Source organism: Ursus americanus, chromosome 22, assembly GCF_024610735.1.
Source record: "Ursus americanus isolate L20-20 chromosome 22, mUrsAme1.1.p, whole genome shotgun sequence".
NCBI classification, from domain to species: Eukaryota; Metazoa; Chordata; class Mammalia; order Carnivora; family Ursidae; genus Ursus; species Ursus americanus.
This window is the reverse complement of record NC_142148.1, coordinates 23,091,019-23,114,636: the sequence shown is the minus strand read 5'-3', so window position 1 is coordinate 23,114,636 and position 23,618 is coordinate 23,091,019. Positions and strand designations below refer to the sequence as shown.

At 48.2% G+C, this 23,618-nt stretch overlaps 1 protein-coding gene across 1 annotated transcript in view; it reads left to right on the top strand.

Moving 5' to 3' along the window:
* Positions 1 to 2,971: 2,971 nt before the first annotated feature.
* Positions 2,972 to 23,618, top strand: part of MMP24 (matrix metallopeptidase 24) — a 41,759-nt gene continuing 21,112 nt past the window's right edge. Inside the window, exons 1-2 of the mRNA XM_087853620.1 lie at positions 2,972 to 3,172; positions 20,603 to 20,751. Of these exons, the coding sequence (XP_087709746.1) occupies positions 2,972 to 3,172; positions 20,603 to 20,751 (350 nt within the window). The remainder of the gene's footprint in view (positions 3,173 to 20,602; positions 20,752 to 23,618) is intronic.

The following is a 23,618-nucleotide window of genomic DNA, read 5'->3' as shown; positions in this document are numbered from 1 at the left end:
ATAAAGAAATGAGAGAGGAGGTGAAGGGAGAAGGGATCTAGTTTTCCTACAGCCAGCTCTGGTATTGGCATAATGTGTCCTGATAAGATTATCAATATCTAAGTTTCTCGTAACATCTGTTCAGTTGACTCTATAGTTTACGAAGGGAATCCCAACTATTCGTGTGGTCCTTCTAATGAAGCGGAGAGGGCAGGGTCATTAGTTTTACTTTACAAATGAGGAAACTGAGGCTCAAAGAGATGAAACGAGTTGCCCAAAGGTGAACTACAAATTAGTGACAGCCAATATTGAATTCAGGACTCTAAGTCCTGTGCCTTTCCCATGAAAAAAGGGAAAAGAGAAGTCAGTGCACTGGTGAGTTCATCTTACAGTGTTACTCTGAAGCCTCCAAACCTCCTCTTGGGCTGGCTTCACAATGGTCTCCAGACCTTCTCCACTAGGGACCTACCTAGGGTTATATTCCATAAGCATCCATTTGCTTATACTAATCTCTTCCTTCTTTATCATTAATTATCTACTGCCACCCATGTCCACCATCCTTGATATCTGGTTTGAATGTACTATTTCCTCTTGGAATGCACCCTCTCCCAAACCTTCCAACATTGGGTAATTTGTTGCTCTTTCCTCAATGTTTCCATAACACTTCCTTCCCATCTCTGTCATAATTTAGCATGAAACCACATGACTAGCTATGTCCCTATCTCCCTGCTAGACTGTGAGCAGGAAATTCAATGGTGTGTATACACTCTTCAATCTCTTTGATCTCCCTGATACTGCCAAGCCCTCTTCATCTCCTTGAAATGCTCCTCCCCTTTCCCATATACTCCATGAGCCTGATTGCTCAATCTTTTGAGCACTCTTTAGACCGAATATGTATGTCTCAACATAGGGCCAGCAGTTTTGCTTTTTCTACTCCGATCTTTCACTTTCAACTATCACATTGACCTCAAGGTTTCTGAAATGTCCATTCTCCATCCTCTTCTGAACTCATTCCTATACCCATCTCAGGGACCTTATGGTCGCCTCGGCCTCAGCAAGCCTAAAACTCTTTGTCATCTTCCTCCTTATGATACCTCCATTTCTGTGAAGACACTACAATCCATCTTCCTGGACTTGTCATCACTCCAAGCTCCTTTCCTTCTTTTTGGTCCAATGTGTCTTAAATCTCTTCCCCCAACCCTATCCTAGAAAAAATGCGTTCTGAGGTCGGATTGCATCCCACTCTGCCACTTACGAGCCACGCAAATTTGGCAGACTTATTCAGAGCCTCCACTTCCTTATTCTAAATTGGCGGTAATAATAGTATCTGTTTCATACGGTTTACTTATGAGGATTAAATGAGATATAACACAGTAAAGGGCTTAGCCCAATGTTTGATACATACTAGGCATTTAATAAGTGTTAATTATTATTGTTATCATTATTTCTTTGCACCTAGACTATTGTAGTCATCTCCAACTAATTTCTCTGCTTCTTCTGGTCATTATTCTGCACACTGGGAGGGGAATTAATATGGAACATTTATTAAATGCCAAGCACGTCATCTTTCGAGCAACCTTATGCATTAATATCAACAATATATGCCAATATATGAACATAGGTCTGATTCCTAAGCTTGTTCCCTTTCCACAACTCCAAATTACCGGGTAACCATAAAACACCATTTTCCACACACCATCCTGCTTAAAAGACCTTTCAACCACCACCACCCCCATTTCCCTTCCCAAATTCATTATCCTGGAATTCATAGTCTTCTGCTTCCTTCAGTTCCCCAGCACTTTCCTATAGGATCCCTGTGCTCCAAAGAAATGATCTACTGCCCCAAACACATCCTATACACCTCCTCTTCCTACCTGACACGCCCTTCCCATTCCCCTTCCCTTATTTAATCCAGCCTTTCCTCAAGGCCTAGCTAGAGCCCCCCACCCCCTCCATAACACCTGTCCTGACTTCACCTGTCCGCAGTCAAGTCTCTCCTGACCGCTGGAGCACCTGCCTGTATCCTTTTTGACACTTTGTGTTTGCTGCCCTGTGTTTCTTTGCACTTATGTTTTCGCACCAAGCTGTAAACCTCTACACTTCAGGGAGTCAGCTTCCTTTTTTTTCTTTTTAAGTCCCAAGTAGCCCAGAGCCCTACATATATATAGAAAGTGTTCAATACATATGGGTTGTTTTGGATGAAAGATGATCTTCCCAACTGGTTGATCTCTCTCCAACTGAGGGGGGTGGTGAGAGAATGAGCTTCACCTTAATTTCACCTAATGTCTCCCAGGGCTGCTCCCCCAAAACACTCCTCAAATCTATTCCTCAGTTTCCCACCCTCCCTGCCCTCCTTTCTCCAAGGCCACCCTCTCAGACCCTCTCCTCCAGGGCCACCGCTCCACCACCCCGGCGTTACCCCAGGGCGTCTACTCAGTCCCTCCCCCAGTGCTGTCTCCAGACCCCCCTCCTCTAGGGCCACCCCCTCAGACTCCATCCCTCAGGGCTAGTCTTCTGGCTTCGGACCCCCAACCCAGTATATCTCCCCTAGAGCCATCGCGTGGTTCTACCTCTGCGACTATTTATTTAGCCTCTTCCCCCTCCCTCAGGGCTCCCCCCAGACCCCCGCCTCCAGTTCCACCCCTTCGGACCCTCCCTCCGGAGCTGTGGTTCGGGCCGTTGAGACCCCTCCCCGGCACCGCTCCCCTGCGAGTGCCCCAGGGCTGGCCCGGAGCCGCCGCCCCCGCGGTCCGGCCCGGGTGCTGCCCCGGTGCCCCTGGCCGCCCCCCGCCGGGGCGGGGCGCGCGGAGGCGGGGGCGCGCTGGCGGCCGAGGCAGCGGCGGCGGCGGCGAAGACAGGCGGGCCGGGCGCGTGTCCGCGGCGCCGTGACTCGGCGGCTCCGCAGCGGCTGCAGAGGGAGGACCCGGCCGGAGCCGCCGCCGCCGCCGCCGCCGCCGCCATCGCAGCCGGGCGGCCGGGCCCCGCCGCGGGGATGCCGAGGAGCCGGGGCGGCCGCGCCGCGCCGGGGCCGCCGCCGCCGGGCCGGGCCCCGCTCTGGAGCCGCTGGCGGGTCCCCGGGCGGCTGCTGCTGCTGCTGCCCGCGCTGTGCTGCCTCCCCGGCGCCGCGCGGGCGGCGGCGGCGGCGGCGGCGGCGGCGCGGGCGGCCGAGGCGGAGGCGCCCTTCGCCGGGCAGGTGGGGCTGACGCGCCGGGCCGGGGCGCGGGCTCGGGGCCTCCGGGCAGGGCGGGAGGCGGCGCGGGGGCCGGGCCTGGGCGGGCCGGGCCGCGCCTGCCGCTGGGGGCGCGGGGGTGGCGCGCGGGGGTCCGCGCCTGAGGGCTGGGCCGGGGGTTGCCCAGGGCAGAGGCCGGGAAGGGCCGCGGGGCCGGGGCTGCTTCAGCACCGCGGACAGGGGCAGCGGGCGGGGGCGGAGCAGGAGGGTCGGGATTGTTGTGGTGGCGGTGGGGTGTGTGGCCTGCATGACTATGTGTGAGGGAAACCGTACAACGCCTCGGAGTAAATAGTAAGCGCAGCCAGTATGTTGTGGGCTGGGAGAAGAAACCAAGGATGTTCAAGCTGGAGAAGAGAGGATGGGGGGGGGGTGGGGGACGGGAGGGCGGGGGAAGGACTCGATCACTGTCTTCGTATCTGAAGGGCTGGAAGGGTAGACGTGCTCTGAGTGGCCCCACAGGGCAGAATTAGGGTCAACAGGGGTGGGGGTAGGGGTTGCAAGAAGACAAATTTCAGCTCAATATTAAAAGAAGTTTGTAACAATCAGAGCTGCTCAACCAGCTTAGGAGGCGGTGAGCTGCTCATCACTGACATGTGCAAGCAAAAGCTTCGGGGTGGGGGGGGGCTTGGATGGATACGTGCATAATACCTGCATGGATACATGCATAATAATAACAATTTACTGAGTACTAGCATTTACTGAGTACTCACTAGGAGCCAGGCCTGGTGCTATGATTTATATTAATAATCTCATATCATCCTCATGACTACTCTATGAGATAGTTGTCATTATTATCCACCTTTATAGATGAGGATACAAACTCAGAGAGCTTCAGTAACTTGCCCAAGGTCACACAGCTATCAAGTGATGGGGTTGGAATTCTAGCCTAGGCAGGCTGACTCTAGTCACCATGTATTTAACCGTGAAACTATTCTGTATCATAGAGGAGGGGTTGCGAGGGGCAGTTGGACGAGGCAATTTTTCTGGTCTCTTCCAACCTGGAGGTCTGCAATTCTAATACGAGATAAGTAATAAGTTAGGACAGTAGTTCTTTGCAGAGGAAAATTAGAGTGATTGCCTCAGTTATCCTGTGAGATTGGGTGCATTTGTTGAAGCAGGCAGTCTGTTCAGAAGAACGTGCCGGAACAGGATTCTTAATTGGGCCTGGGACTCAGGGGGCCTGAAATTTTGTGCAAGATTGTGTTTGTGCATGCAAATGTATTTTTCTAGGAGAGAATCCCTAGATTTCTTCAGACTATCAAAGGGGTACATGATCCCCAAAAATTAGGGTGTGTAAAAAGTCTCTTTTGCCCCAGTTGGTAGTTGTCTTTCAAAGATCTTATCATTGCTGGTTGACTTTTAGTGGAAACTTTCCCTCGCCCGTTTGTGTTTTCAGCTTTATTACATCTCAAAGTAATGTGTTTCATAAGTTTATATCCTATAAAAAGTCAGATTCCCTTAGTCTTCCTGAGTGCAAAGGGTGAGGTAGGAAGACCCTGGCCTGGGATTTAGGCGGCCTGGGCTCCAATCTGACCTTGGCCCCTAGTGGCTTCTTGACCTTGGACCATTTCCTTGCCCTCTCTAAGCTTAAATTCTATCATCTCTAATATAAAGGGATAGGGCTAGATGATCTCAACTCTGAAACCCTGTTATTCCTGTGATATTTCAAGCATTAAGAGGAGGCTATGTGCTTATATACGTCAGGGTATGGAGGAAAGGTTATGCGTACCCACACCTTATCCTTATCAGCTTTATAGGCTTTGATTACTCCACCTGGCTTAGCCTTTGTCTTTTCATGCTTGAGCTTCCCCCTTATGACCAGCCACCCATAGAACAGCCACATTCATCCTCTGGGTCATTGTAGTTGCCTTTTTTTAGATATCCTTGGGCCCTAGTTTTCAATAGATGTAAACCTGACCACTGTCCCAGATGTGGGACTCTGTAGTCTGGCACAAAGGAAGGATGATTTCTTCTTTGGTTTTCAGCTCCATTCCCGCTTCTGCCTATCTCTTTGTCAGCCTTCCTGACCCACACGTTAGGACACTGCCTTTAGGAAACAATCTGCAGTAGTTCTCCGATCCCTTTCCTGTGTCAAAACTGATAGCCTGGAACCCAACACCCTGTGTGTGGATTATTTTTATCAGAGTGCATTACCTTACGTTTCCTCACATTGACGTTTCTCTGCCATTTTGCATCCCACTCAGTACCTTCCTTCAGCTTTGTCTTCTTTGGCAGAGCATTTCCCTACCTGAAAAGGTTTTAGATGATCTGCAGTTCTTGAAATTTTCACTTTGCTCTACTTCTGGATCACTTATAAAAAATTTAAATCAGACAAGTCCCAGCATGGTCTCCTGGGGCCCCCTGAACTCTTAATTTCCTTTCATTCCGAGAAGTGACCCTTTATTTCTATTGTTTCCTATCTCCAAGTGACCTGATAAAAAACACCTTAATTCCATGATGACTTCATTTTCAATGTCTAATATATTCTCCAAAAGTTTCTAAAAGATAGAAGAATTGTATCCACTGCTTCTCTCACCAATTTGCACCTAATTATCCCTTCACTGAACACTAGCAGCTCACATGATTGAAACCTTACAGGAATACGGTTGCTCTTCAGCCACCAGATAATGTTTAATTCCTCTTTCTGTTTTTTAAGTCCTCTGGAGTCTGAATCCACACTACCTCCTCTCTAGAAGGCTGTCTTTCCCACTGCTCATTGGTACACATTCTTACTCCAGACAAGCTTGTCTCTTCTTTATCCTAAGACAAACTACCCACGTTTCTCTGCTCATCACATGCCATTTGCATCTGTACCTCCGTTCATCCATCTGTGACCTTTCCTTACAGTTTCAGCCCAAGCCCCACTTCTTCAGGAAACTCCCTGACTTCTCTAGTTATTTATTCCTCTCTTTTCAGGGCAATACTTTGAAGCAGCCCCAGCCAGTTTGCCCTTTATTTTTTTTTTTTTAATACCTAAACATCATTTAGGCAGTTCTTAGGCAGGGCCTAAAAACATCTTGTGTTTTTACATCTTACACAATCCCCAATGCTCATCATTAATTACTCAATAAGCATTCGGTGATTCTACTCTTCATCCCTTGTGCCAAAAAGTTACATGGATCTGAAATAGATGCTTATGGACAGGTGGGTCTTAAGGTCCCGTCTAAAATGCTTCTTAGGGATGGGACTCATTGCCCACCTGTCCTTCCTTCATTGGAAGTAGAGGTTATTCCTTTTGGCAGTGGTCCCACAGTCTCACCCTTGAAACCCTGCTCAGTATGTTGTCATCTGGTGGTAGTGACATACAATAGAGAGGCACCGAGAGGTGGCTGTGATCTTAGAGATCACCAAAGAAGCACATAGTAGTACTTAATAGACACTTCTTGAATTGCCCTGAGTTGCCCAAGGACTCTAAATCTGATAGTAGGTGATTCAGAACTCTAAACCTTTCCCTGGTCTCCTGACTTCTTAGTTGAAAGCATTTTCACTATCTCTGGCTTTTGATTTTTGTATCTCTGATCTGGCATTACCAAAAGACAAAATGAAAAAAAACAAAAACAAAAAACACCTCATTCAGTCTGTTTTCTCCTTTGCATTCTTGAGTCTTTCTTTTGTATTTTGCACAACAGGGGGTCCCACTGATTCCCTAATTGGCTTCCTGTGTTTGGTTTATTTAAAGCATCCCTTTCTCTTATTATTAGCTGAGTAGAATGTCCCACAAATAATATTTTGGCCCTGCTACTTTCCAGTTTAATTCTGAGGAAGTTCAGTACAGACAGAAAGAGACAAGCTGATCAGCATGGGTCACACAAGTAACGGAGTGTGACACCTCGACCAAAGGCATAATGGACTCCTGCCCTCTAGACCAGTTTTGAGGGAGCTGCTCTGGGTGGATGGGGAGCATTCTTTGGTTTGCACCTCTGGTTAAGAAAAGTTAGAGCCCTGATGAGTCTGGTAGTGGGGCAGGCCTATTAAGAAGCACAGACAGATTCCCAAACCAAAATTTCTTTCAGTATGGTCATGGCCTACCAGTATAGCTTCATTCTTGTCTGGGGAAAAAAAAAAAAAAAAGGTCTCACTATTAGGAAGTTCTCCCTCTTACCTAATCTGAATCTAGTCTGCAGCATTTAATTCATTTCTCTTATTATTACTATGTTTTTTCCTATGACTTTAACAGCCTCATATCTGAAAGGTGCTTTGCACTTTCCAGATGCTGTCATGTGAGTGGCCCCACTTGATCCTGGCAACAACACCACGAGTGAGATAGGGAAAATATTGTCCTCACTTTATAGATGAGCAGAGACTCTGAGAAAGGATGTGACCTGTCCCCATCTCGTTCAGGGACCCACAAGTAGCTAATCAACAGTAAGGCTAGGACTAGAAGCTGGATTTTCTGTCCTTGGTCTGCATGCTTGTTCTAGATTTCTGCAATAGCCTTTTAGCCAATCTTTTCCACTTTCAGGGTTGTCCCACTCCAGTCCTTGAAAGAGGTAGTTTCAGAGCATAGAGAAGTGCATTATAATTGTACTAAAGAGACTGATCTGCGGACATGCCTAGCCGTATCACATGGTATAGTTTGAACTCAGAATGAGAGGAACTAGTTCTTAATAGACTGCAGCCAATGTCTCCTCAGGATCTAGAACAGTTGCTTGGCACATTCTCAATATTTTTTTATTGATTTCATTGTCTGTGCCCCCACCAGCTTCTCTCGATCATGCTTCGAACACAAAAGTCAGTACCTTTCCTTGAAGAACAGATGAATGCGTGCTGGAGGTGTAATGAGGGCGAGGAGCACAGCGTGAGGAGGAGAGGAGGCTCTCAGAGAATGTTTCAGGGAAGAGGTTGCTATTAAAGATGAACGGTTGAGGGAAGAGAAGGACAGACAACGGTGAGGGGACAGTCCAGACAGAAGGACAGCCAGGAACCAAGGCTCCACGAAGGCGCAGGGCGTGTTTAGGAAACGGCAGATAACTTGATGTGCCCAAGGCATCATGTTACTGGCTATTTCCAGTAAGTGTGTATGAGAAGAGGCTGGACAGGGAGGCTGAGAGCAGATTGTGAAACTGGCTTTTGTCCAAAGGCTGAGGGGAGTCATTAAAGGTTTCTGAGCAGAGAAGGGACCTGCTTGGAGCTGGGTTGAGAGGTGGGGGGACTGGGGCCTGTTCCTGAGCCAGCTGGGTGCTGGCTCCGGCCCTGATACCTTGAGCTTTTTCCTGGCATACTTAGATCTGCGTACCTGTTTTAGGGAGTAATGTGTGGATAGAAGTTGCGAATCCCAGCTCCAGCCCTCCCCAGCTGAGACGTTTTGGAACAAAGCTCTCGGTTACTCCGGACCTCAGGATTGATTCCATTCACGTCCTTTGCTAGTTTTCCTTCATCATTATTCCATGCATTCATTTTAAAAGGCAACTTTGAACGAGGCTTTAATGACATATAGCAGAACGGCAAAGCCATATATATAAAAGGCAACGTTTTCTCAAAGATCATACAGGCTGTTATAACAAAGTAGGTAGAGAAAAACGGGCGTCGTTATCAATAACTTTTGTCGATTTAAAAACTCAGTTCTCTACCACACACACACTCAGGCACACTCTTCTCTGTGCCCCAAAAGCTCTGCGCCAGAGAGACAGGGGTGGTCCGCCACCTCTTCCTCACCTCACTTGCCTCAGCAGAATTACTGAGCAAGCCCCAGCAATTCCTCCTCCTGACTAGATCTTCTTGGCATCTACTCCTCTCCACCTCCATCGCCTCCTTCGTAGTCTGAACTTGTATCTCATCTGGACTTCAAAAATGTCCCACCCGCTCAGCCTCTCTTGCCTGCCTCTAATCCTTCCTCAAATGGCAGCCAGAGTGACCTTTTAAAAATAAATCCACACAGGGGTCAGTTACATCCAAAGCAAATATGGCCAAAGCTAAGATTTAACAAAGCTGGTTGGCGATTATCCAAGGTGTGTTTTATTATTTTTATGCCTCTCTGAGTGCTGGAAATATTTAATAATAAAAAAGTTTTAAACAAAAACATCTGATCATGCTACTCCCACACTCCCCTTGCTTAAAGCGGCTTTGAGGATGAAGACGAACTACTATCCCTGCTTTCCACCACTTCTTCCTTTTGATTCTTATTATGGAAAATCTCAAACACGCACGAAAGTAGAATGAAGAATAGTAGGAACCCCCTGAACCTGGCCCCCACCGGGCTGCTTCCTAAGGCCTGCGAGGGCCTGCGTGACAGAGTCCTTCCCGGCTCTCCAGCTTCCTTCTTCATATACTACCTTCTTACTCAAGTCTGGCCACCCTGGCCTTCCTTCTCTTTTTCTAATGGGCGGCTTCCTTCCCATCTCAGGACTTCAGTAAGATACCCTTTCTCAGGGAGGCTGTCCCTGACATCACAGCCTGGATCTCCTGTCAAACACATTCACAACGCCTTCTCCTTCTCCTTCATCCCACTCAATGGAACATTGAGGCTTTCTGTGTCTTTCTCCCTCACCAGGCTGTAAGCTGCAGCGTTCAGTGGGGACCACAGGCACGGGAAACACTATGTATGATGTGACAGGCGCGGTGAGTGAGGGGGGTGTAGAATGCCGTTGGGAGCCCAGAGGAAGTCCACTCACCCCTGGATAGCCCTCCCAGATGAAGTGGCATTCAAGTTGCATTTGGAAGGATATTTAATAGTTTGTCATGGAGAGGCTATGTGGGAAAGGCATAATACAGAGAGGGAAGGAAAGAGGCCTAGAGGAAGGAAACTGCGGGATGTGTGCAGTCAACACAAGGAGGTCGTCAGTAGCTAAAGGGGGAGTCCGTGGGGTGGGCAGTAAAAGGGTAGGCTGTGCATGACAGAAGATAAGGCTAGAAAGGTGCATTGGGTCAGATCGGGAAACTCGTTGAGTGCCACGCTAAGGAGCCTGGATTTAAAACTGGCAGCGAGGAACCAGAAGACGGCTCCACACTCAATCCAATCAAGCTAAAATTATTATATATTTTATACTTTATATAATTACTTAGGGGTTACCTACTTCAGCCATCTGCCTATTACAGTTGAAAAACTGAGGCCTGACCATGGTCTTGTGTTCCCGCTTCCCTTATTCTTAACTCATCAGTATGTCAAACCCCAGGGGACAGAAAACTGTGGCAGGTTGGCAGGAAGGCCCTGGAAAAGGTGAGGAAGATGAAGCTTCCTCCCTCCTCACAGAGTGAATAAGAGCATGGCCCCTCTCCTGGCCTTGGGAGGAGGCCACCCCGGAACTGGAAAACTTGGACATCCTAGTGCTGACCCCAAACCCCAAATGTGCCATCTCCTTGGGGATGGTGATTGTCTGGCTTGTGGTGGCCTCCTGGGAACGGGCCAAGGACACGGAGCAGAGTGCCAGGGAGTTCCCGCTAGTGCTCAAGAGTTGGTGGCAGCCAAGAGGCAACGCTGCACCATTAAGGTGTTTGTCAAGCAGCTAAGCTGGGCATTGTGGGCGAGCCTGAGGGCCCTTTTCAGACTGGCTGTAAGTGAAAAGGAAAAAAAAAAAAAAAAAGACAGCACTTGGAGGCAAACCAGAGCTAGCGTGGAGGGTGTAGCATGGCAGAGAGAACCCTCCCTAGGAGGCAGGGATGCTAGCTCCATTTCCTCTCTCAACTTGCTCTGTGATTTTGGATAAGTCATTTCTCCCTTCATGTTTTATCTTGCTCTTCTGCAAAACAAGTGTATTAAATCAGATGGTTTCAAAGTATGTTGACCAGTGAATTTTCTAGATACCTGAATGGTTAAGCCTTCAAGTTTCAGATTTTAAAAAATTAGTTATAATGGAGGTGGGCTCAGTGGGCAAGGCTGGGACCTCAGTGGTATGGGTGGAGGAGGAAGCAGGGCTCTGGCAAGACAGGAGCTGGGGGCCTGACACGATGTTAGGGCTGATCCCTGAGGCATCACCACAGCGTGATGGTGGCCCATCTCTTGCCGGAGAGTGTGGGAGCAAGAACACAGACAACATTGTGAGAGTCCTTACTTTCTGCCAGAATCTGCTAAATGCTTCTCATGCATGTATTCATTCCCTACTGCTGCAGAAACAAACTACCACAAACTTAGTGGCTTCTAACACAGATTTCTCATCTTCTGGAGGTCAGAAGTCTGAAACGGGACTTACCAGGACGAAAAGCAAGGTCTCTGTAGGGCTGGCTTCCTTCTGAAGACTCAAGGGAGAATTCATACCTGGCCTTTTCTGGCTTCTAGAGGCCGTCCACGCGGGTTCCTTGGCGTGCAGCCCCTTCCAGCATGGCGCCACTCTGACACGTGCTTCTGTCGTCACCTCTCCTGCTCTGACTCTGACCCTCTTGCCTGCCTCTTACAAGGAACCTTGGGATTACATTGAGCCCACTTGGATGACCTAGGATAATCTCCCCACCTGAAGATCCTTACCTTCATCCCATCTATAAAGGCTCCTTTGCCACGTGAGTTCACAGAGCCATGGGGTCCAGGGGTTAGGATGTAGCCATCTTTGGACGGCTGTTATTTCATCTACCACAGTGCATCATCTCACTGGATCCTCCTCACAAGTCTTCTTTTTCATTCTCTGTTTAACAAATGGAGAAAAGGAACCTTAAAGAAGTGAGGTCATTTGCCCGAGGAAAGAGCTGGAAAGAGCAAGATTAGGTAATATTTGACAATGTAGTGATATCTTGGTCCCAAGTGACCTGGCTTTTTAGATAGGACCCTACCCAGTTCCCAGGTGTACAGGGACTAGAGTCTCACTGTCTGGAGAAGACCGGGAACCAAGCAGGGAATCTGAGACCTTGAGAAACAGATTAAGGTCATAGCAATCTCAGCTTGGGACCTAAGTGCCATACAGGGAAACCGAGGTAAAAACCCAGAGTGAGAACTGAGCTCACATAGCAATGCACGGGGAAGGTGACGTTAGGCCACTCTTGATGGCAATGTACAATAACACAATGGAATCTCAATGTTGGCGTGTTGATGGGCCCTGAAGTTAGGACGAGCCCAGGAGATGGGCAGGTGAAGGACCCAGAGATGACGGCAGAGCTGAGGCACCGAGAGCAGGGCTGGCTATTGAGCTAATTTTCTAAGTGGGTGACATGTTCCTGCCTTAGTACATCAGAGGTGAGAGTGCGCACGGCATGCCCATTCCTTCGTGGCACGAGGTCGTCACTCCCGACAGCGATGGGTCCTTACCGCTGCGCTTCTGCGCTTTAGCAGGCAGCTGAATCACCTCAGGTGCTCATGGTTTAAAAATGCAGATTCCCAGTTTCCAGCCTCACACAGTCCGGTTTCATAGGGTCTCGGTTCAGAGTCGGGAATATGCACTTTTAACCAGCTCCCTGAACCCTGCAATGCTGACGGCCCATGACACACGAGGACTGTGCGCTGAGACCCAGCCTTGGTGACGGGGCTGCCGTACAGCGAGGTGTTTAGAGTTGCCTGTCACCTCTCAAGAAAATAATAGTCATTATTATTGCTATGTTTTACTGAGGACTTACTACACGTCTTATGTTATTTCATCTCCACAACCACTCCACGAGTCACGTGCTAATGACACGACACGGATGGAGGAAGCGAGCGTGAGGGAGGTTGAATAATTTACCTCAGGTCGTGCAACAAATAAATGGATGAATTAGGATTTGAACCGAACACAGTTTGTCTCCAGAGTGTACATTCCTAACCACGACCCTACACGACCTCTTGAGCTGCCTTACTCCTCACCCCTCAGCAGACCCCACATCAAGGCCACTCCTGCCCATCTGCCCAGATGAGGAAACCGGTTCTCACCCTGAGCCTCGACCTGGGAGGCTCCTGACTGATGCCGTGTGCTTTCCCTCAAACAAAATATAGGGTTGAATGGACCCTTGAAGGATAGTCAAGGCAGCTCTATATGGGAATCTTTGTATAGTAGTGGTTCTCAATCCGGGGCAATTTTGCCCACCCTCAGGGAGACTTTCGGCAATGTCTAGAGACGGTTTTTTTGTTTGTCACAGCTGAGGGGGTGGTGCTACTAGTATTCTAATTGAAGAAACCAGGGATTCTGCTAAACGTCCTACAGAGCACAGGACGACACCCCCCCCCACACACACCGAAGAATGATCTGGCCCAAACTCCCGGTAGTGCTGAGTTTGAGAGGGCCTGTCCTACAACAAGTTCTGACCAGATGACTCTCCCTCTCCGCCCACACTTCCACTCATTTTCATTTAATAAATAAGTATCCAAGCCAGGCCCTGAGCTAGGTGTTAGGGTACTGCGGTGGAGAAGGCAGACTACGGGCCCTCCCTCGGGCACTACGCAGTCAAGAGACCAGTTAACAGCATGTGATGACAACACTGCGTGATAAGAATTGTGATAAGTTAAGGGGTCAAGGAAGGCCTCCCCAGAGAGAGGAGCGTGATCTAGATAGAAGGAACGATGTATGGAAGGGTCTGGAAGACTTAGAACACACTGAAACACAGAGTGCTAGGTGGGGAATGGTAGAAGAGGCTGCAGAGGTAGTCAGGAGTCAAGTCATGAAGGCTCTTTGTTTTTTAAAACCACTTTACTGAGGTATAATTGACACCCAAAAAGCTGTACATATTTAACATAGGCAGCTTAATGAGTTTGGAGATAAACACCTGTGAAACCATCACCACAGTCTATGCCATGAACAAACCCATCCCTTCCAGAGGTTTCCTCCTGCCCTCGTTATTTATCATTATTATTTTGTGCTAAGAACACTTAAGATCTGCCCTCTTAGCAAATTTTTTAAGCATATAGTACAGTACTGTTAACTCTAGGCACTATGCTGCACAGTAGATCTCTGGAACTTACTAATCTTGTGAAATACTGTACCCTTTGACTAATACCTCTGGTTCCCTCTCCCTGGAAGGCTCTTGATGGAAAGCCCTTGAAGCCTCGGGGGTAATGGTACTTTCTGTTCCCTCTTTAGGTCTCTCGCTCAGATGTCACTTCCACGGGGCCACCTTCCCTGACCATCCTTTATAAAATGGTTGTCCCATCCCTCTTAGCTCCTCAACCTGCTTTATTTGTCACAGAACTTATTGCCCCATGGTTCTTCCACTAGCCTGTAACTAGAAATTAACAAGAATGTTTCTGTTTGCTGTTCTATCCCAGAGCCTAGCATACGGTGCCTGGTACATAGTAGTAAGTCCTTGAAGACTTAATGAATGAATGAATGAATGAATGAATGAATGGACAGAAGCACATCTGATGTTTAGGAAGTAGAACCAATAGTTCTTTGGTAAAAGATGGATGTGGGCTGTGAAGGAGAAGGTAGAGTCATGGGTCATATGAGGCTTCTGGCTGGTAAGTGGGTAGGTGTTGGTGCCCGGCACTGGGGTCACAGCAGAAGAGTATGGAGCTATGATGTTAGGTAAGACAGCGCTCTTTAGGAGTGTGAGGTGTAAGATGTCCTGGGAGGGGAAAGAGATGCCTGTCCCAGTTGTCTGACAATATGGAATGCCTGGTTTCATACATATCTGGGTCTGAATCCTGCCACTTATGAATTTTGTGACTCTGGATGCTTAATTCTCTGAACCTGTTTCTTCATCTGCACATAGGGGGATTCCTACCTCCTGGGGCCATTGCATTCTAGGGTGCCTAGCACAATGCCAGGTATACAGTTGGCATTCTAATACAGTAGCTATTATCATTGTTGCTATAATTAGAACACCTTTGTTTCAAAGTCGTTTCCTATCGTGAGTCAAGATCTATGTCCTATAATCTGTGCTGGTCTTAGGTTTGCCCTCTGTGTCAACCAGAATAAATCTCCTTCATCAATAGTCAGTTGGCTTTATGAAGACTGGCATGTTCCCTGCAGCTCCCCCTTCTCCAGCCTAAACATCCCTCATATTTCCCTCCTAGGACATGGTTCATATGAGTGGTTCCTTCATTCTCCCAGCCACTCCCCCTTAGTCACGCTCCTGTTTGTCACTGTCCTTCTGCATATACACCCTCCAGGATGGGACTTGGACCTCCTGTGAGTGTTGAAGTCATGCCTTGTTCCTGTTACTCACATCATCATCCTAGATTATGACCTCTGCTACCCAAACTCTTTGATCAGGGTCTTTCATTCTCTCTTCCTCATTCTAGTTCGTGCTTCCAGATGTGACACCTCTTGCCTGGTCCTTCTTTGTACGTTTCCCTCTGGCCTTTATGATAATACCTTCCAGCCCACTGCGATCCTGATCAAACATCTGATTCTAATCATTCTCCCGCTCCTTCTCCAGACCTGTGCAGTTGGGGTTGGCCTCACACCCAAACAGGTGCAATGCTCCGGGTTACCCCCAGGAGGCCATGCTGGTCTAGCGGATCCAAACTTCTCTCCTCCTCCACCGCCTTCTCTGTTTTCCAAGAGCGAACAGCAGCACCGCCAGCTGATCTGCTTCTTGCTGCCCCCAATGCCACTTCTAATGTCACCACCGCCTCTGCTGTCTGCCGCTCTCTTCCCTCTCCGGGCCACGTTTTTTCTCCTTGTTATTTTCCACTCTCTCCTTTGCCTGCCACTACTGAATGTCTCAGCTTCGGCTTCTCGGGAACTGAAATCCCGCCTTCTGGCCGGCAAACCAATCGCACGTACTGTCTGCCATCTCTACATCTTTGGTGCAGCCCAGCTATTTTGGTCCCTGCTCGCCGCACTCTGAGATTTTTCTCACTTTTTCCTGGGTTTACACCTCTTTCAGTGCTTAGAGGGTGACAGACATCTTAGAGTTGGTTAACTGAGCTATAAAGGGCAGACTTCTGACATGGCTGGTGATTGGTTAATGGATCCAGGTGTAAAAAGATGGAAGGTAGGTCATTGTGTTTAAAACTGAATGGGGCTTTTTTCCCTTTCATGGATTTTACCTTTTTTCGGATGGGACAATGGAGCCTATTGCCTCATCAAGCAAGGAAGTCAAACCACAATAGACTGAATTTCAGCAAATGTTTTTCTCAGCCTCTAACAGATACCAAGAATTGTGCTTGGTGTTTTCTTGTGTATTACTCAGGAAGCCTTCCCAAGATGAAATCCCCTCCTTGGTTGGTATCCAGGCGATGCCCCCTGGACCAACTGTTTGTTCGTTCGTTCGTTCATTCATTCATTCATTCATCCAGTGATGATTTGTTGTGCCAGGCACTGTTCTAAGTGCCACAGCAGATACAAAAATAAATACGACACTCTCTGCTCCTCAGAACTCAATCTAGTGGGGAAAACATATCAAGCGACAGGTAGGAGGCACTGTGGTAGCTGCGTCTAGAGTGGCAGAGAAGCAAAGCCCTGCAGCGGTAAGGAGGGTGCCCACTAGTTCTGCAGGGAGAGTTAAGGAAGATTTACCAAAGGAGGTAACATTTCAGCTAGACCTTAAGGATGAGTCTGCTAACACACATAAAGAGAATGGGCTTTGTAGGCAGCAGGAACAGCCCGCGAGTATGCAAGGGCAGGGAACGTTTTGGAACTGGTATGGCTGGAATATAGAAGACTTGCACCAACACCAGGGACTTCTGCCCAGACAGGTCAAGAGGGACTGCCTGGGTCACACAGTGGCAGAAGCAAGTGGGTGGCAGAGACTGGGTTAAGCAGCAGAAGTTGGAATTATCTGGTCCCTAGCCTCTTAGCCTCTCACACACGTATACAGGCACACACGCAGGTCTAATCTCAGTGCCTTGCTCCCTGGTTTGGAGCTGTCCTTTGACCAGCCCCCTCCCCTTCCCATTTCCCTTCTTAGGGGTCTGCCACTGAGCTCTGAGGATTGTTTCCAGTGAACCTGGGAGGGAAGCAGAAGCAGAGCTTAGAGAAGGCTGACCCATTCTAGTGTTTGGTCCCCAGACATTTGCCCAGGACCTGAATCCTTAGGTCCTAGTTCCTGATGCTGCTGAGCTCGACTCAGCACATCCTATTTGGCCCCCAGTGGCTCCTTGCTTGTGTATCCCAGGAACGGAGCTGGGTAAACCAAGTTGCCCTTTACGGAGGAGGAGGAGCTACTTTCAATTCCCCAAAGTGTTCAAAGGCTGGAGTAGGTTTATGCCCAGAGTTCCCTGTTCCTTATCTCTTACCATAAACAGTAATGAGGGCAGGAGGGGAGAAGGTTCTTAATTCCTGTGCTAGTTCAGAGGAACTCCTCAGTTGGCTGCCTAGTTTGTCAGTGGTATCTGTCCAAAGATCCCCAGCCATTTCCCAAATGCCATAATTCATCTTAGCTGGGTTTTTAGAAAGCAGACTCCATAGATAAGGAGGAGTTTGATTTATTTTAGATTCGTACCACACCTCTTTCTGGAAGGGTTTGAGACAGCTTACAGGTTGAAACAAGGTTTGTAAGACTTTTAACGATGAAACATAACTTGGTGGTGGGAAAGATGAAAAGAGTAAGTTACTTCCAAGTCTCACCGTGCTCCATATTTAAGCCATACATTTGGCTGACGGATTCTTGGGGAAAAGGCCAAGAGGGAAAACCACTGAGCCACCCAGTGTCCACTTTCTGAATCCAGAAAACATACAGAATCTCCCGTAGGGAAAACATTTTCCTCAAGCTAGACAGAAAATGATTGTGTTTGGTCCTAAGAAAGTTGAGGGTGAAGAGTATGCAATTCAAGCCAGCTGTCAGTTCTCTGCCGGGCGGTGCTCCCGGTGCTGTGGGAGAGATGGTCATGGCCACCGGCCACCTTGTGGCAAGCAGACTTGACTGTGACACATACTGCCCTCCACAGGACCCATCAGGACTGGTCCTCGGTCCAGGGAGAATGTGGGAAGGTGGGATGACTCGATTTCAGAAGGCAAAGGAGTCAGAGCCCAAGTTTTCCACCTTGAGTTTGCAAAAGATTACAGAGACAGCATCCCAAGCAATAGCAAACCCCTTTGAGTGATTATGTCGTCGAGGGCATTTGTTCATTTTATCTTAACAGTAATCCTGTGGAGGAGGAATTATAGTTTGCATGTAAGTTATGGTTTGCAAGGAAATTGAAGTTCAGTTTTTCCAGCGTCACATGGCCAGTGAGCAGTGAAGCCAGGATTCGATCTCAGAACTGGGTGCCTCTTTCCTACCATATGCCCTGTTTATTCAACCCAATCATTCTTCATTGAAGTTACCATTAAAAAAAGGGAACATAATGTGCCATTCTGGCTGAGAGGATGTGGCGCAGGGATGTAGTATTTCGATGGCATGACTTAACCTGGGACCAGCAGCCGGAGCACAGGATGAACAGTGGGTAACTTAGCTGCCCTGTCATGTTCATTTCTAGATGATTTACTTGAACCTGTTGGCTGATCCTGGGCCACAGTCAAGTCAAAGTGATTCTCTATAATTTTCCCACTTTGTGAACCAATAATGACATATCATCTCCCTCCATGTCCCTACTTTTCAGCCCTCTCCTTCATCACACTGCCCTCCCCCATTCCTGTCGTTTGAAACCCTTCTCAGAATCCACCGTGCTCCCCTCCCACAGTTGCACATGCTGTATCCCTCAACACTGCTCCTGGGAGCCTCCCCTGGGTTCCCCTCTCTCCCCGTCTCCACCCCCATGTGGAGAAGGCACGTCTCTTCTGTACCCCCTTAGAACCCTGTACACACCTGACTTTGAGGGCTGTGTTTTCATGGTGGGTTTACTTGTTGGGCTGTGAGCTCCTTATGCACCTTTGTATCCCCAGAGCCTTGCACAGTGCCTGGCAGGCAGTGAGTGCCCACTTACGTTTGTTGAGCAGACCTGAGCAGCAGCACTGTGTGTCAGGCACTTCTGGACACTGGATAAACAGAGCTGAGTAGAACACAGGCCCTTCTCTTGAGGCACTTAAGAGTCTGACATGTCAAGTAACAATTAGAACCCAATACTATAAGATCTAGATTATCTCTAACAGGGGATTGGGGGAGCACAAACGAGGAAGAAAATGACTTAGTTTGGGGAGTGAGGGAAGTCTTCTGGAGGTGGTAATTTATGAACGGAACCTTAAAATAATGAAAGATTTTTGCAGTAAAGATGTTATAGTCACCTTAGATGAAATAAATAATAACTTATTTATAGTTGCTGGTCGGCTTCCTTCCCAAAACGGTTCGCTTTGACTTGTAACAACAGACACATCCACAACAAGACTGTTCGTATAGAGACAAGAAGCAAAAATCACAACGGGAATAATATTGTTTCCTAAGTTCTTTCTCCTTCCTTAAATCACCTGGTGTTCAGGATAATTCTTGGAGGATGGGCTGCAGCTTCCGTCTGGCTCAGAGACCAGCTTGTAAAGGCGCTCCTGTACATGCGGGTGGGTTCGGGAGACCCACGGGTGTTTTCCTCATTTTCCAACTGATGCCACAGATATCTGCCGGTGCTCTGGTTTCTTCAGGCTTCCAGCCCCTCCCGCCTGTCAGCGGGAATAAGCATCTCTCCTTTGCTGTCCTTCAGAGTCATTGTCTGTTGCAGCTTCTTCATCCAAGTTACTTTCAGACGCTCTTGCCCTTTTGAACTGTTCCTCCCCTTTTTAAATGACTCCATGCATAAAACTTAGAAAACAGAAATGCTCCCCCGTGATACTGTAACACAGGATGCTCGTGGTTAATTCCTTTTTTATTAAAAAAAACTTTTTTGACATCATTTCAGGCTTCCAGAAAAGTTTTCCAGAATAGAACAAAGAATTCCCAAATACCCTTCACCTGGATTCCCCAATTCTTAACGCCTTACTACATTTGTTTCCTCTCTCTCTCTCTCTCTATCTCTCCCTCCTCTCCCTCTCTCTTTTCTGAATCTGTTTAAGAAAAAGTTGCAGACATCATGCACCATTATATAAGCCAAAATACTTCAGTGGATATTTTCTAAAAACAAGAAATTCTCTTACATAACCATGCTATTATTTTTTATTTTTTATGTGTGCCCTTCTGTGCTTTTTCCTATGCATACATTATGTATTTATATTTAAATTAAATAATGCATCGTTTTGCTTATATGTACGTATGATGGCTTGCTCTTTTGGAGGGGTTAACAATAAAGCCTGTATACAAGCTCATGTCAATAAGTATTCTACAACGTGATTCTTCAGCAGACTCTGATGTTAGACACAGTGGTTTCTGGAGGACACATTTTAACAGGCCACTCTGCTTCAGAGAAGGAAGCATTCTTGGGCTCTTGCATGTCTAGTCACATATCAGCGGAAACCACTGCATAAAAGAGTAAAGAGGCAGGGTACCGGAGAGCCTTGAATGCAAATTTAATCTTTACTCTATAGCCAGTAGAGAGCCCATGAAGGCTTTATAGCGAGGGAGAGAGCCAACGAGAGCTGGGTTTTCTGGAGATTAGTTTACCAGTGTGCGCAGGAGGGAACAAAGGGGAAGCAATCAGAGCATGAGTCCATAGGTCCCTTCGGTAAAATGATCCAGAGTTTCAAGGGCAAATCTCTGCCCAGGTAGCTCAGAGCCTTCTCCAGTATAATGTGTCCTTCTCTTTCCTGTGTCTTCCAGAACTGGTTAAAGTCCTATGGCTATCTGCTTCCCTCTGACTCACGGGCGCCCGCGCTGCACTCAGGGAAGGCCTTACAGTCAGCAGTCTCCACCATGCAGCAGTTTTACGGGATCCCAGTCACCGGTGTGTTGGATCAGACAACAATCGAGTAAGATCTGCGTAGGGCATCGTGCCTTGGAACTTTCCAGACTTATATTTGGGTTCTTAATTGTCACAGCCCCGTGTATATACCATCCCCATCCAACCTTCCTGTCTCACTCCTGCAGTATCGTCCTGGGAGGGAATACCCCAAGGTGACCTTTCCTATGTGAGCTTGGGAGGTGCTCTGCCCTAAATTTGCGGTGTGACCTTAATCCTTCTGGACCTCAGTTTCCTTATCAGCAGAATGAGGGGTTTGGTGAGAGAGAGTCTTAGATCTCCTCTGACTCTAATAGCTTTTGGCTCTCAGAGTCACCCCTCTGGATTTCCCTGAGATATACACATCTCGCTTGATACGAACAACTCCTGAATGATAAGAAGTTGGCAAATTGTTCCACTTTTTCTATTTATCAAATATTGCTAAATGCCTACATGTGCCAAGCACTGGACTTGATCCTACGATCCCTGCCTTCCAGAGGCTCACCACGCCGTGAAAAGTATAATAGTCTGGCTGCACCAGTCCAGAACTCAGAAGGAAACGCTGATTTTCAGGGAAATACTCAGGGGGTGATAACAAAGAAGCCAGACCATGAGGATGGTCGCATTTCCTCGGGGGGAGTACAAAAAGGAGGAAGAGACAAGTGATAGGAATGGAACCCAGGATGCAGGCTGAGAAGGAGCAGCCAGAGGGGTGGAGGAAGCCAGGGATTCTGTGTCCTGGTACAGAAGGGGGGGTGGTCAGCAGGCCAGCTGCTGCAGAGTGATCAGTTGGGAGACCGAAGAGCATGGGCTGAGTTTAGCAGCGAGGAGACCAGAGCAGGCTCTGTGGACTGGTGGAGACAAGGTCAGACTGCAGTGGGAGGAGGGGAAGTGGGGGGTAGAGGTGGCGAGTGGAGGCAAAACTTTCTAGAAGCCTAACAGTGAGGGAAGAATAGAGGGTAGCTAGAGGTAGATAGATTTTTGTTTGTTTGTTTGCTTGCTTGCTTGTTTGAGGATGGCAGAGAATTAAGCATCCTTACATTTGTTCAAGAAGTAGACATAAAAGTCATTAAAGCTACACAAGGAAAGCCATTGCCGCCATGAAGGCATGGCGTTGAGCTGGGGGAGGGTCCCAACGAGGTGGGGAGGGGGCTCCCAAGCCCGGGTGGAAGCAGGGAGCAGGGCCCCAAGGCGGGGTGCAGGGAGGTGGTGGGTGATTGTGGATCCAGGCTCGATCCACCCAGGGTGTGAGTCACCCCCTGAGAGAATCATCTCTCTGGGCCTCCACTTGCGCATTTACGAAGGGGAGAGCTAGATTACGGCTCTCAAATTCTAGATCCGTTATTCTAAGCTGTTAAAATTGGGCTGAGTCTGAGGTTTTATGATCTTCTAATTCTGTACGATCATTTTCTATTCCTCGGGTTCTCTGCGAGATTGTGAACTTCTGAGACAATATGTTTGACTGCTGCTATGATGGCATGAGGACGGTGAATGCCGTGGCCCTGTGGCCTCCGGAGTGAGCTGGTTACAGAGAGTCCGGCCATATTCAAAGCAGAGGTTATTTTGAGGGCTTTGTGCAGGCCTCGTGGCGGTGCATCCTGGGGCAGGAGCACTGGTGTCTCTGCTGAGGCACCACCTGGCCTTGGGTTTTACTCGGTTCCAGAAAGCCCCAGGCCTGTTGGACAGGGTTCAGAGAGTGGCAGGTGGACGGAGAGAGGAGGAGGTGGAGGGAACGAGCTGAGGGAGGAGGATGGCATTTCCCACTTTCAGTACTGCCCCCATTTCTCCGTAGGAAGGCAGGGAACGTGGTCTTGGAGGCAGGACAAGGGAGAGAAGGTGCTCATGCTTAAACCCAGACCTGAGTGGGGAGGCTGTTTTGGGGGTAGAATTTAAAGACCTTAGTTTCTGTTGCAGCTCTGTGACCTTGGGCAGTGACTGCCTTTCTCTGGGCCTGTTTCCTCCCGGGGGGCCCTCCCAGGCCTGGCTCAGCCTCGCTGTCACAGAGGCGGCTCCTGGTTCTTCCCAAGGACTGTCAGGGAAAGGAAGCCAGGGCAGCCATTTAAGTACTACTTTTTGAGTGCCTCCCTCAGGAAACGTCACACATTCCTTCATTCAGCATATCCTCGAGCCCAACCTTGTGCTAGAGCCCGAGGAAAGAAAAGCCCCAGCTTCTGTTGGCTTGTTTTGTTTAAGTTGCATTAATTACTCATTCATTTATTCCTTCAGCTAAGTCCATGTCCTGCCTCAACTGCCGTATTCTGCAAGTTACTCAATTTACCTGTGTGCCTTTTCCCTCCTCGGCAAAAATGAGGATAAATAATTTCTGGTCACCTCGCAGTTGTTTTGAGAATCAAAAAATGTCTTTAAAAGAACCCCACGCACTGTAAAAATTAGAAACGTTTATACCAATACATGACGTTGTTATTATTGTGTGTTTTAGTATTGATTTCTGAGGAGAAGCACTCGAGGCAAAGATGAGTAAGACCTGGTTAAGTCCCTCGAGGGGCTTTTAATATTTGGTTGAAATAGTCTCTGTCTCCTTTTCTCTATATCGCCAACGGCAACTGCTTTCAGCAACGCACAAGAGATGGACTGTTGCCCCTTCCAGCTGTCTCAAGCTGTGCTTTAGTGAGTTGGTCATTAGGCCAGCATGGGACATAAAATGCAAGGGTGGCCTGGGCCCCGATCAACAACGATCTTTTCAAATCTCCTACGCTGTGCCTTTTTTTATATGTCCCAAGCTTACGGTTCCCTAATGTCACTTACCCTGACGACAAAGTTACCAGGATTCACTTAGTTCCGGGCACTGGGCTAGCTTCTGGGGACACGATGATGAATACGATGCCATTCCAGTCCTCAAAGAATTTGCCATTTGTTAGAGGCGGTAGCCTAACAGAT